The sequence below is a fragment of the Felis catus genome, chromosome D1 (assembly GCF_018350175.1).
Source record: "Felis catus isolate Fca126 chromosome D1, F.catus_Fca126_mat1.0, whole genome shotgun sequence".
Classification (NCBI taxonomy): Eukaryota; Metazoa; Chordata; class Mammalia; order Carnivora; family Felidae; genus Felis; species Felis catus.
The window spans coordinates 55,813,790-55,828,531 of record NC_058377.1 but is presented as its reverse complement, the minus strand read 5'-3'; the positions used below and the strand labels follow the sequence as shown (position 1 = coordinate 55,828,531).

At 37.1% G+C, this 14,742-nt stretch overlaps 1 protein-coding gene across 13 annotated transcripts in view; it reads left to right on the top strand.

Moving 5' to 3' along the window:
* Positions 1 to 14,742, top strand: part of EMSY (EMSY transcriptional repressor, BRCA2 interacting) — an 88,383-nt gene that overhangs the window by 58,556 nt on the left and 15,085 nt on the right. For 11 of the 13 annotated variants that reach the window (XM_019811780.3, XM_019811777.3, XM_006936908.5 and 8 more), the window contains 4 exons: positions 2,656 to 2,792; positions 5,188 to 5,361; positions 7,171 to 7,369; positions 13,967 to 14,131. In XM_019811780.3, coding sequence (XP_019667339.1) covers positions 2,656 to 2,792; positions 5,188 to 5,361; positions 7,171 to 7,369; positions 13,967 to 14,131 — 675 coding nt within the window. The remainder of the gene's footprint in view (positions 1 to 2,655; positions 2,793 to 5,187; positions 5,362 to 7,170; positions 7,370 to 13,966; positions 14,132 to 14,742) is intronic. The other 2 variants (XM_019811782.3, XM_019811779.3) reach the window with 1 other exon arrangement.

Genomic DNA, 14,742 nt, shown 5'->3' with positions numbered 1-14,742 from the left:
CTTGGCTAACATTTCCTTGAGATAGCTTTTTTTTTTTTCCAAGTTTATTTATTTTTGAGAGAGACAGAGACAGAGCATGAGTGGAGGCGGGGTGGAGAGAGAGGGACACACAGAATCTGAAGCAGGCTCCAGGCTCTGAGCTGTCAGCACAGATCTTGATGCGAGGCTCAAACCTGGGAACTGAGAGATCATGACCTAGGCTGAAGTTGGATGCTTAACCAACTGAGCCACCCAGGGGCACTTCTTGAGGTAGTTTTAATGCTTACTTTCTAAAAACCCTTTCTTTTATTAACCAAATATATATATATATATATATATATATATATATATATATTTTTTTTTTTTTTTAATCTTTATTTAGTTTTGAGAGAGAAAGAGAGACAGTGCAAGCAGGGGAGGGACAGAGAGAGAGGGAGACATGGAATCCGAAGCAGGCTCCAGGCTCTGAGCTGTCAGCACAGAGGGGCTCGAAACCACAAAATGTGAAATCATGGCCCGAGCCGAAGTCAGATGCTTAACTGACTGAGCCACCCAGGCACCCCTTATTAACCAAGTATTTAATGAGGCTGTATTATTGAAGGAGTCATCACAATCAATCATGTATGAGGGATTGGAGTTAATTAAGAGTTGAAGTTGATAGATGTGAATAATGGGCAGTGTGGTTTTTGTGGCTCTTAACAGCTTACTGTTCAGAAACTACAGATACAGGGAAAAACATTTGTGAAGCTAGTGTGTGGATAAAAGTGCGTTTTTATGTAACCTGACTGTGTTGCTTTGGACTGACAAGACATCAGATGATGGCAAATATATTAAAATGATATATGAAGTAATAAAATTGCCAAAAATTGACTAGAATATTCGTATTCTTGGTGCAGTCTCATTACTAAAACTCTAGTAAGGAATGCTAAATTTTTCCAGTAGAAAAGAATAAAATTTTGTTTAACTTTTCTTCTTGGGAACATATTAATCAGTCATGTTTTTAATGAGTACCTGTTATGTGCTTAGTCATTTGATAAATGATGTGCAAGCCTATAGAAGAACAACGTGACTTGCCTGTTTTCATGGGCAGAGGAAATCACAGGCACAGAGGTAGCACTGCAACTCATACGCTCAAGGATCAATGTGGAAACTAACATACTGAAGGAGAGGTATATATTGGATAATCCTGCAAATTAAAGTCTGACAGAACCTGGAAACATTAGAGGAATTTGAGCTCTGTGTGACAGATAATAGGAAGCCATAGTGAAGAAGTTACTTGTTATACTAGTGTGTGGCATGTATTGTAGGGTAAGAGTTGGAACAAATAAGATCAAATTTTTAGATTAGGGGTCAGTTCATACAGGATTTTGAAACCTAAGAGGGAAAGTTAGAACTAGATAAAATAGGGATTAGGAAGGCTTTTTGCTTTTCGCTTTTTTGAGTAATCTCTATACCCAGCGTGGAGCTTGAATTTACACTCCCTGAGATCAAGAGTCACCTGCTCTGCCAGCTGAGCCAGCCAGTTGCCCTAGGAAGGTTTTTGACCAATTTGACCAATGTATTGGGTTCTTGACATGACAAAAAAAATTTTTTCAGGATGTTTGATATAACAGGAGCTTCAGATCTATTTGTATGAAACTTGCAATAGGGAGAAAATATGGGAAACTAAAAGAGATGAGGGTCTATTGAGTCAACATCAATAACATTTTGAAAGAAAACATGTGTTGGTGACAGATTGAGTTCATTCACATACTCGACTGAACAACTATTACTGAGTAATTGCCATACAGTGTGTGCTAAGCACTGAAGAATTAGTGATACAAAAAGATAGAGTGTGGAGCGCAAGGGGCTTTTGTTTTCTTGGGTGATACAGGGAAGACAAGGCAAGATTTGTACCAGGATTTCCAGCCATGCCAGTCAGAAGAATATAGGGTACAAATTTGATAGGTATAAGAGAAGCAGATTGTGGAAGGATGTGGGGAAGAGGGCATGCTAATATGTTTGGCTCAGTAGATATAGGTCTATGAAATAGATCTTAATTGTTGAAAATATAAATTGTTTTGTATAAATATACACATTGGGATATCATCCTCAGACTCTTCAGAGTGCTGCAGATAACAAGAGCACATGTTTAATCTGTGACTTGGTCTTGGAGTGTTTATTTTTTTTTTGATCACACAAATATAAATGGCTTATTCTCATAAATTTTCTCAAGAGTCTATAATGTTATGTGAATTTTGATAAGTATTTTGATAAGTATTTACCTCTCTCTTTATATTCTTTTAGAAGAGTTTTCCCATCACACCAGTCAAAAATAGATATAATACTGGGTTTGGGGAAGCATTTGTCAAAGAATACAGATTTAGATTTCAGTTAACTAGTTAGGAGAGGAATATTGATGGGGAAAATGATAGTGATATTTTTAGATTCTGATTTTGGTGTGTAGGTTTTCAAATTCCAAAAAGATGACCGCTGTAAAAGTCAATTCTTAACACTCTCTCATTTTAGGACAACTTGTGCTTATTGTTCCAAGCCTTCATTTTCATCCTCATGACAGCCTTCATGTCATCTCGGGATGACACGGACTACGTGTGTTAATTGTGTACAACATAAACAGAAATAACCAAATATCACTAGTCCTTAACTCAGGCCTCCTTTTCTCCCCCCTTCTCTAAGGAACGACTACCAAAATCACTACAATCCCAATGACTTCCAAGCCCAATGTGATTGTTGTGCAAAAGACTACAGGAAAAGGAACGACCATTCAAGGCCTCCCGGGCAAAAACGTTGTCACAACATTGCTAAATGCTGGAGTAAGTAAGAGCTTGTACTGCAGACTCAGCAGTCCACTGAGGATTTTAAAAACCAGCTATACAAATATTTGCCTAAGGACTTCAGAACCCCACAATGGCCTGTATGCTTGATTTACCACTACTGTGATGTAATAACTGTTAAAGCACCACTAACTGATGCCATTTTTCACAGTAATTCCTAAAACACGTTGCTCATAACTGGGTTGCTTATGACCATGATTTAGATGCTTAGCTTGGTCCAAATGGAAGATTCCACTGCCTTAACTACAGGGAGACCTCTGTTAGAGGACAATTTTACTCCTGCCTCTGGCCAGTAGACATAAGCCTAGTATGGGCCTCGGCTGGGCCAAGTGAGATATTTAGGATTAAGAAAATTAATTGAGAGGGTTTTACTTTCATTTTACCTCTTTGAGCTAGTTAAAAAAAAATAGCAAATAACAGATTAATTTATAGTTCTGAAGGCAATTGTGCAGAGGTTTGGAGTTAGACAAACCTGGGCTTTGTCTCTTGTATTGTAGTTTGACTTTTGGCAAATTTATTCAACTTCTCTCATCCTTAATTTCCTCATTGGTAAATTGGTGATTATGATCTTGACCAGTGAGTTTGTTCAGTAACTGGGAGCTGTTTTGAAAGTGCTTAGGACAGTGCCTGGCACATAGGACGTCACCAATAAATAGTTTTTCTCTTATTGTTATTACTTGTGGTGCTTAACTATTTAGGCTTGGTAATGTCCCTACTTTGCTAGAAAAAAGAATGTTGTACTTCATTGCAGATCTCTGGTAGTTTCCTAGGCATCACAGTCTTTAAACTGTTGGCATTAGATAGTTCCATCATGTTGGAAAACATAGATTGTTCCTAGTGTGAGTTCACATGGTAAGCCAATAGTAAAGCCTGGATTAGAATTCAGATTTTCAGAACCCTTTTTGTAGTTTGTTTGGCAACTTCATAGAATTTGATATATAAGATGGGATGCCATGTACCCTAAGTCCTGTGGTCACAAACATTGAAGAGTTGTGTATGAATCCTATCTGCCACATAATATCTAAGAGCAACAGTTTGACACAGGAAATGATAGTAAAACAAGCAGATCAGAGCATAAGACTACACATATGTATATTCTCCTCTACTCAACAGCTTGCTCACCTGGGCATGTCCACACACATACATCAGAAGAGATTTTTTTAAAAATAGCCTGCTAGTTGGTTTTGATAGGCTTTGAATGGGTCATTATAGTTGGACCAAGCCCATCAAGCTGTTTAATAGATAGGCACAGCCACTTGAAAACTAGTGGCTGTTGGCAAATGAATTAGAGCTCTTCCCAAAGAAGCTGCTGTGAAGGGTGTGTGCATATTAAAATAAGTAATAATATGATTGACAGTCACTTTATATTTTCCTTAGATTATTATAGCAGATAGTTAAACTTGTGATTTTTATAATCATATTTAGTTCTAAATTGAGTGATTACCTTTGGCCAGCTCACCTGGGTGCTTTGTTTTTATGGCTACTAAGTTGGATGGCCACACATTTAGATGATGATGACTGAAAGTTACAAACTAAAAAGGTGAACATTTTTCCTTTCAGTTTTATGGATTTTAACTTGTAAAATTTTAATAATTTAGTAAAATCACTGTCTTTGAATTTAAGAAAGCTCAAGTATTGATTCTATAAATGACCAGAAAATGGTACTTAAGAATAAAGCAGACAAAAGTACAAAAAATGGTGAAAAGTTAATGGGTTTAAGCTACCTAGTTAATAGACTAAAGTGATATTAGTAACATGCTAATAGTAAAATGTGAGAAATGCACTGTTGTTTTTTTTAATTTTCCCATATAATCTCAGAAAGATTGTTAATATGTGCTAATTTCCTCTCTTGCCCATGCTTTTACACATAGACATTCTGCTATTTAGCCTTATAATTTTGTATTTGGGGAGCTTAGTTTATTTATATGTGTACATTTAGCTACTGGTATAATGCACAGTAATTTTTTGTTACATGAGTGTTTATTTCGGGTAAATTAGAAAATGAAGATAATGTTGGGGTGAGGGAGACCTATAATCTCTATAATTATTCTTTTATAATTTCCTAACTACTCTAATGTATGTATTCTATGAATGGAATGGTGTAGTAAGTATTCCCATGTGAGATAATTTTTAAAATTCACTCATCAGGAAACGATTAATGCCTTCTTTGGACAGAAAATTGGGCAGAGGACTTCTAGGACCATCTCAACTAAGTCTAGGATTTGTGATCACCTGGAAACATTGTACTTTGCTGTTTAATTTACATTCCTGTTCCTATCATCCTGGTAAAACCTCTCTGCGATTTTTCAGTAAAAGGACAGTTTTTATCATTGAAATACATAGAAATCTCATATATTCACTGACTTTAATTTAGGGAGAAAAGACTATTCAGACGGTACCAACAGGAGCAAAGCCAGCTATTATCACTGCTACAAGACCCATCACCAAAATGATTGTAACTCAGCCAAAAGGAATAGGTTCCACAGTTCAACCAGCAGCTAAAATCATCCCGACAAAAATTGTTTATGGGCAGCAAGGGAAAACACAGGTATGCTGTAAGATATGATAAATTTTCTTGGCTCTGGTATATTTCAAACTTATAAAATTCCATGTTAGAAATTTGAATGAAAAGATCAGTAATCTTTAAAAAAATAAGATTGTTAAAAGTTATGACCAAATGTGTGTAATTGTCTGTTTTCAAAATGTGTGTTTTTCTCTTCAGTACTTTTTGGGGGGTGGTGGGTATCTAAATATTTGTGCCATGTCATAAGCAAAGATTGGAGGAAAAAACTCCCTTAGAATAAAATTTGCTGAAGGTATTGTTATTTGAGAAGTAGGTGTTTGAGAGAGAGTGGTAGTTGTTTGGAATCTCTCAAAGAAAAGTATTTTTTATAAGCTAATATGGCCTTTGAAAGCACTTTATTTACTTATAAAATTTATTTTACTTGAAACCTAAATAATGAAGAAGCTAGAGAACTGCTCAATTGTCAAGCAATAGAAGATAAGGGAATTTTTCTGGAAATTTGCCTAGAAAATTGAGGCTCAGGATTTACTCTTAACATTGTCAGGGTACTATTTATTTTGTGAGAATATCAAAGGAAGTAATGTCAGCTTTGGTTGAGAAATGGTATCCTAGAATTTTTGTAAAAGGTATTAATTTGCTTTTAGAATGCATTCCCTCAGAATCATAGTCAAATAGTTTGCATATCTAAACAAATAAGTTTTGTGATTAGAAATAAGTCCAAATTGCCTTTAAGTTTCAACTGTAACAATTTTCATTTGCTCCATCATCTAAGTCATAGTATAATCCATGTTTTCATTCTTGAATTCTTGAATGAGTGACTTAATAAGAGTCCGGAAAGGTTTAGAATCTTACATATGGAGAATAAAAATAATTGTGGTGAGTTAACATTTTCATTCCAGGCACCCAATTGAAGTCAACTCCTAGAGTTCAAATTTTGAAGTAGAATAGTTCAGTTTGAAATTTTTCTCCCATTTTATTTGTTTTAGTGTCTATGGTTTTGACCTTTGCCAGGAGTTGATCTGTTGTACCGTATTGCTTCTAATGATAGTTGTGTAAGTCAGTGTTTCTCCTGGGATTTCTTCAAAGATGACTTATGTCCCAACCATATTTACTTTGCACAGGTGTCTCAATTAGGAATTTCATTTGGTTGCTAATGAAAAGAAACCTGAAGAATGGTGGTTTAAACAAACTAGGGTTTTGTTTTTATTATGTTAATAAATATTCAGGGGGTGCCTGGGTGGGTCACTTGGTTAAGTTCCCGACTTCTGCTCAGGTCACGATTTTATGGTTCATGGGTTCGAGCCCCACATCGGGCTGTCTGCTGTCAGTACAGAGCCCAAATGATTGGGCTTCGGATCCTCTGTCCCCTCTCTCTCTGCCCCTGCCCTGCTCATGCGCTGTCTGTCTGTCTGCCTCTCACTCTTTCTCTCAAAAAAATAAAATAAATGTTCAAAAGGAAGAAATTCTGGACTGTTATTGTGCCATTGGGAATCTAGGCATTCTGAAATCCATGGTGGGTGGCTGGCTGTCATTCTAGTGTATAGCCAACAGACTGTAAATGACTTCTAAAGTCATTATAGACAAGAAAAAACAGGGACAGAGCCTCTTGTCAGAATTATGGCTGTTGCATTCTGGCATGTACCATTTAAAATGTTGTATGTGGCTTGACTGTAATTTGTTCGTAGATGGAATTAGTCTTTGATAAACAGTGCTGTGATTAATGTACAGAATGCTGTTTCCCATGTCAGGAAAGTATTAGTTCATGACTAGAAGTTTAGCATTTTAAATAGTGCTCTAAAATTTAAACTGGGTATATTTCTGCTTTTCTTCTAGGTTCTTATTAAACCCAAACCAGTGACATTTCAAGCCACAGTTGTTAGTGAACAAACAAGGCAGCTGGTCACGGAAACATTACAGCAAGCATCTAGGGTAGCAGAAGCTGGTAATTCATCTATTCAAGAGGGAAAAGAAGACCCACAGAGTTATACAGATAGTAGTTCCTCTTCTACAGAGTCCTCCCAGAGTTCCCAAGGTAAGATCCATTTTACTCCTGACTTATCGTAATTATTACCAACATAGTACCCTAGTTCTGAAATAGTTGCATATAGGGATTTCAAACAAATGTGTGCTTTGACTTGTGGAGTCTTTTGATTTACTTTCTTTTGTTTGATACGTAATCAGTGAGCTGAAGTTTTGTTTTTGGTAAGGCTTACCGTTATGTTCATGATGGCATGGCATGATGTTCATCAAATAATTGGTAAACTTTAGATGATGATTTTGACAGGTAGGTATTATCAAACTGGCTAGTGCTGTGATTCTTTTTGTTTCCTTCTGGGTAAGAAGAAGTATGCAGGAAAGTAAATGTATCTTTTGAATGGTTATTGTTGAACCTTGAGAAAGAATCAGAGTGGCCAGAGGTGGGCCATGAGTGGGCTATAAATAGAGTGACCATACATTGCAGTTTGCATAGCACAAGTCCTAGTTTATATCTGTTCTAGCCTAATTATTAATAGCATGCCTTTCCTCTCACAGGTTTCCTAATTTAGATGATACTGTATGGTTGTCCTAATTATAAGAAAGGAGCTATGAAGCCAGACTCCAGAGTAGGGAAGCTCTTTATCCTCAGTGCTATCTTAATTATGTTGTTCATCTAGGAAGTCTCTTGAAATAAATTTTTAATCATAAGCTTTGAGACCTGCAAATCTCATACTCATGTCTATCAGTTACCTTAACCGCCCTTATTGTCAGGTGGTGGGTGTATTTATGCCTGTGCTTGCTTGTATGCTCGGATGCATCTAATAAGCAAAGCTGTTTATCTTCCCCTGGTCATCACTCTCTCACTCCATTCCCTCTCCTCACCTCCCCATTATTCTCTCAGGAGTGCTTTCTAGGTATCTTCATTTTTCTACTGCAGATTCTTCATATTATGCACTTTTATTATTAAAGGAGTCTTCCCAGATTAGTGGGAAATTCAGATTGCTTACATGGTTCATATTGCTGATTATTCCATTAATCCATTAATTCAATTTGACAGTTACTTATTAGTTTATACTACATACTAAGCATTGTGCTAGGCCCTGTAAACATTGAGTAAAATATAGTTCTTGTTAAAATCTAGAGTAGGGGATTAAAAAATACACATGTATAACTTCAGTAGTAGTTTAATAAGTTTATTAGTAACAAACAAAAATGCCAAAGGCTAAAAATTCACATTCCAGTGAGAAAAGGATAAGAAAGCTTCACAAAAGAGATAGCATTTGAAATGGTCTTTGAAAACTCATCAATTAAAAATAAATAAAAACGTTGATTTTAACAAACTATATGGCACTCATTTTACGAAGTAGATTTCTTCAGCATATTATCAATGATAGTAATATTTTCTGAATCAGTTTACTGAGATTTAGTTTATCATTCTATACTGATTATAAATTAGTCTCTGTACTAGTCACCATGGAGTGATGCTTATTATCTATTTCATTCTACCTTTATTTCTTAATGATTTGATATTTACAGATTCCATTCTTACTTCAACACATCAGCTGCATTTCCCTCTTTTATTTTTAAGCCTCTGGTTCCTTGAACTAGCCATTTTTTCCCTTGAGAAATATTTTTATAGAGAGCAGGTAAAATATTTAGCTCATGAGTTGGTGCTAAGAGGGGAACATGAACAGTAGATGTTTTTATATCCATAATCTAGGGTTCTCCTTTGAATTTGCTAGTCTTTATCTGAGGGAGCTATGAGCCAATCATTACTTCCCAAACATGCCATTTCATTAGGCAGTCTTCAGTTTTCATTCTAAGAATGGGACAAAAGTTTGGCTATTTTTGGAAGTAATTCTGTCTAAGGTTTTCTGCTGTTCAGTCTGTTATTATACATGGTTTCATGTATTTTTATTTGTTCTGTATCATCATATATTTTTTCTTTTAAAAATATTCTGTAATACGGAAAAATTTCAGTTCAGAATAGGTATATCTAATATAGTTGACTATAAAGCCAGTTATTATAATCTACATTCCTCCCCCCTCCACACCCCCCTGCTACTGTCTTTAGTGCATTCTCACAAAGACCAGGAGCTGGGAATATATATGCTATGATTTAAAGTGAAAGAAAGGGATAAAGATTTTGGTCAGTCTAAGATCATGCTGGTTTTCAAACTATATGAGGATCAAACCTAATGGAAATGTAAGCACTACATAGCAGTTCATTTTTCCTTTCTATTGCTTTTGTAGTTTTTGCCCCTCCCCTGCTTTGGTAACTTTTTCTTTTAATGTAATTTCAGACTTACAAAAATGTTGTAAGAAGAGTTAAAAAGAACTCCTGTGATGTTTTTTTTTTTTTAACATTTTTTTTTAATGTTTATTTTTGAGAGAGAGAGAGCACGCAAGCAGGGGAGGGTCAGAAAGAGGACAGAGGATGCAAAATGGGCTCTACTGACACTAGGGAGCCTCATGTGGGGCTTGAACTCACGAACCGTGAGATCATGACCTGAGCCGAAGTCGGAGGCTCAACCGACTGAGCCACCTAGGCGCCCCAAGGTGCCCCAAGATTTTGTTTTAAAGTAATCTCGGGGCACCTGGGTGGCGCAGTCGGTTAAGCGTCCGACTTCAACCAGGTCACGATCTCGCGGTCCGTGAGTTCGAGCCCCGCGTCAGGCTCTGGGCTAATGGCTCAGAGCCTGGAGCCTGTTTCCAATTCTGTGTCTCCCTCTCTCTCTGCCCCTCCCCCGTTCATGCTCTGTCTCTCTCTGTCCCAAAAATAAAAATAAACGTTGAAAAAAAAAAATTTTTAAAGTAATCTCTACACCTGACGTGGGGCTTGAACTCATGACCCCAAGATCGTGCCCCCCAGATTTTAAAAAAAGAAAGAAAAATATAAAGATTATTTATATTTTGTTTATTTCCAGAAGGTTTTAAGGTGGATTGGGTAGAATACAAGATTATATGAAGTAAAATGAAAGAGAACAAGGAGAGAAAACCAAGAGTAGGGATTTAAGATGGATTTAAGGTATGAGGTAAATACAGAAATGCATCCTGTATCCTATATAAAAGACATCACTTTAAAAAATACATAAGACATCACTTTAAGGAGGTCACAAATTTGTTTCTAGGGTGATTTTTCCAGAAGCTTTATAATCTCAGTAGATTACGGTGAGGGTGGGGAATAAATCCAGGTTAGGCAAAACATACTTACTACAGAACTTTTCAGAGCCGTTATGTGCTAATATATATTGTGAAAAATGAAGAGTGGTGTATATAATGTAAAACACTCCCCAACTTTTTTGACCATAGAACCTTTTGCAGAACATCTTGAGGAACTAATGTTCTCTGAAACATTTTGAGTGATGCTGTCTAGGCAGTTACGTAATGTGAAGGCCTTGGGTTTTAGGACAGTACTTCAGAGGGAAGGTATATATTATATCATAGAAGGGACATAGACATCTTAGGTTTAGTTTAGAAGGGATGATTTAGATGCGTAAGGCATCTGGGAATCATTTTATATGAGGAATGGTCAGTGGAAACAGGACATTTCTCATGGAGAAGAGAAGATGAGGATTGGGTTGGGGACATGGGGGTTGTCAGTTTTCCTGAGAACTGTGACGTGGAAGAGGGAAAAGAATTGATCTTTGTGGATACGTGGACGGAAACTAGAACCACTGGGTAGACAGGAAGACCTGTTTTCCATTTCATGTAAGAAAATTTTCTCAGGGGCGCCTGGGTGGCGCAGTCGGTTAAGCGTCCAACTTCAGCCAGGTCACGATCTCGCGGTCCATGAGTTCGAGCCCCGCGTCAGGCTCTGGGCTGATGGCTCAGAGTCTGGAGCCTGTTTCCGATTCTGTGTCTCCCTCTCTCTCTGCCCCTCCCCCGTTCATGCTCTGTCTCTCTCTGTCCCAAAAATAAATAAATGTTGAAAAAAAAATTTAAGAAAATTTTCTCATTGTCATAACTGCAGAAATGGAAGGAAATTATATTAGAAAGTAGTGAGTTCTCTAGTGTGGCAGTTTCTTTTTTTTAATGTTTTTATTTATTTTTGAGACAGAGACAGAGCATGAGCAGGGAAGGGGCAGAAAGAGAGGGAGACACAGAATCTGAAGCAGGCTCTAGGCTCTGAGCTGTCAGCACAGAGCCCAATGCGGGGCTCGAACTCACAGAGTGCGAGATCATGACCTGAGCTGAAGTCGGACGCTCAACAGACTGAGCCACCCAGGTGCCCCTGGTGTGGCAATTTCTTGATTGGTGGGGGATATGTGAAGATTTTAGTATAGGATTGGTGATAGCATTAAGTGAACTGTTAGATCCCTGCTAGCTGAGAGGTCTTACTAGTCTATGAAAGTGTGTTATAGGCCTTTTATGGTAAAGTCACAGGAGGCTTTCTTCCACAGAGATGCCTGATCTGCCTCTGCATATAACAGTACAGTGTGTATTTCTGGTACCTAACAGGTAGTAGATGTCCAGGAAATATTTGTTAAATGACCCATGGGGAAAGACATGTGAGGGTTAGCGGGCCACCATCCTCATAATCAAATGGTACTGTGAGATCAGGCTCTTGGTGTCTCGGGTTTTGCACCCTGACCTCAGCATCAGACTCAATAGGCAGTAGATTTATCTAGTCTAAGAAGAAGCCAAGAGTAGAGAGGAAAATCACTCAAGGAATGGTTTTCACATCTAGGTTCACACACTCATTCTTTGTCTCAGCTGTTGAAGTTGCTGCAGTGATACTGTGTGATGGTTGGCTATTCTCTGGGTGTGGGCAGAAAGAGTGAACCATCTCCCCAGTCCCTCCCCACAGGATAATGTTATGTGCGCTGATGTCTCTGACAGGTGCTCCCATGTGGAAATTTGTTTTCCTTTCTCAGTCTATTTCTACCTTATCTCTCTACAGATGCAATCCTTGCTTTCTTTTGGATTTTCAGTGAATGTTACAGTATTGGGTTGCAGTCATTCCGTGCCTATAGGTTCTCTCACCTAGCCAAGGAATACTTACATTGCCATGAGAATTTCTTAAATTTGAGAACGTAGGTTTTATAAAAAGAATGATTCCCTAATAAAATTAGTTCTTTTAGGTGTAAGTTCTATTGTCTACTTAGAATGAGTAAAGAAAAATTGTTATGTGCATCACATGACATTTGGCATTGTAGGATAGTGTCCTTCAGTCTTCTAGAATTTGGGGGGAGGGTATACCTCCCTGGTGTGGCATATATTCTACTCAGTGTTTGAGGGGCAGAGAATACAGTTTGTTAATGGTAATTAAAAATTCCAGTGCTATTGTATATTGATTTGTTTTCTTTGGGAAAGCTTTTTTCTTTTTAAGAGTCATTTTGCCTTCCCCAATCTATTTGGACAACTTTGTGGTTTTCAAAAATATAAGGTTCAAAGAAGGTTGAACTTCTGTTGAATTTATTCTCGTTTATATGAATTTTTTTCATTCTTCTGTGATGCTTTCACTGACTAATCCAATTCAAAGCAGTCTTTTTCTTTCTATATATTTGTGTTGTTTGCCCTAGTCATTTGATTTTTCCCAAGAATACAAAGCTATATGTATGTTTGTTTTAGGTCTCCTCCATTGTAATCTAAACTTGGCGGTGGGGATTGTGCCTTTATATCCTCCATAATTTTTGTCCTGTATGGTGTCCTGGACAAAGGAGTTTAGGAGCTTAATAATAGTCTAGTCCAACCTGATTATTCTGCAGATGGAAAACTCAATAATTTGTTGCTTCGTTTGATGCACATTTAGTATTTACTTGCCTACCTTTAGCATAAATATAATAAGCCTTGAATTAGGGCCTTAATTTATTTTGAAACTAACAGAACATCTCAGAATCGAGAACTTTTAGGACACAACAACAATAACATTTCTGTTGTCCTTCATAGCTTATGAAGCTCTTCTACATATATTATTTCATTATATCCTCAGAAGTCCTGTGAGGTAGATAGGTAATTTTATCATTGCCAACTTAGGAATAATGACACTAAAACCCAAGGACTCAACTTGCAAATAATTGATAGAGCTGGGGCTGTAACCTAAGACTTTGAACTCTGATGTTATACGTGTGCTATTATATCATCCTGCTTCTAGATCATCTATCCATTCTTGTTATTGGCGGACAGGATTTCTTTTCAGTAGTTCAGCCATCCAAAAATAAGTAATGTTGACTGGATGCTCAGGTTGTAATACAAAACACATTTTCAGATGCATTGGGGAAAATAAAGACTCCTACAGCATTTTGTTCTTACTATACACAAACATACATCTACTTAGACAAATGCACACCTATTTATTATAGCAATTATCACATTGAATTGTAATTTGTCTTTTTACATGTCTGTCTCCCCAACCAGATTGTGTGCTTCTTGAGCATCCTCTGATTACTCTGTAAGCTCCTTTATATCCTCAATGCCAAATATAGACTCCTGCATATAGGTGCCCAGTTTGTTGAATCAGTGAATGAATGAATGAGTAAGTGAATACAGACATGAAAGATATGCCCTGTGGGGGCTTACAGTCTTCTTGGGGAGATAAAGCATGAAGTTTACAATAAATACAAAGATTAAAAAAAAAAAAAAAACAAATTGTTTTTTTTAAGAGAAACTTTGTTTATAGGGTTTTTTTTTTTTAACTAATATAAAACAGATTCCCAGCCTGTAGTTCATGTAATTGCTTCCCGGCGTCAGGATTGGTCAGAACATGAGATTGCAATGGAGACTAGCCCCACCATAATTTATCAGGATGTATCCAGTGAATCACAATCAGCTACTTCAACAATCAAAGCTCTATTAGAACTCCAACAGACAACAGGTATGAATTCACATGCTCAATTGAATGAAGCATGTTTTCTCTAGAGATGGGTTGTGCTAAAATACTACCACTGTTATATTTTCTTTGTTATTATTTGAGCACATTTCCCCCCTCTGGACTGGTCTATAATCATTGCTGCAGTCTGTTTACTTGTCAGTTCAATAAGATGTGCACAGGAGTACTAAAGGATAGACTAGTTAGGGAGGAAAAAAAATGGCAGAGCCCTTTCTTTTCTGTCTCCTGCTTGAAATCGGCAATCCTGTTGCCTCTTTGACCAGAAGGGAGTAGTTTCTATCATTTCTAAGCACAAGGATAGATGTAGCATAGATGTCAGTTCCATTTGAGAAGAGTAGGAGGCAGATTGAAGGGCCCCTGCCATCCTCCTTGATATTGGTGGGGCAATTTTGTGGTCATAAAACATCATTAATGGCCCTTGCTAGCATTCTAATTGGTCTTATCTTTATATTTTCATTGTATCATTTAACCACTTGAGCTTCCATGCAAAGCTGCCCATATTTAACAAGATCCCACTAGTATTTCTAGTTACTAAATATCTTCAATAAACTAGGCAAAACCCATGTTAGTTATTACTGACTTTTCTATTACAGTAA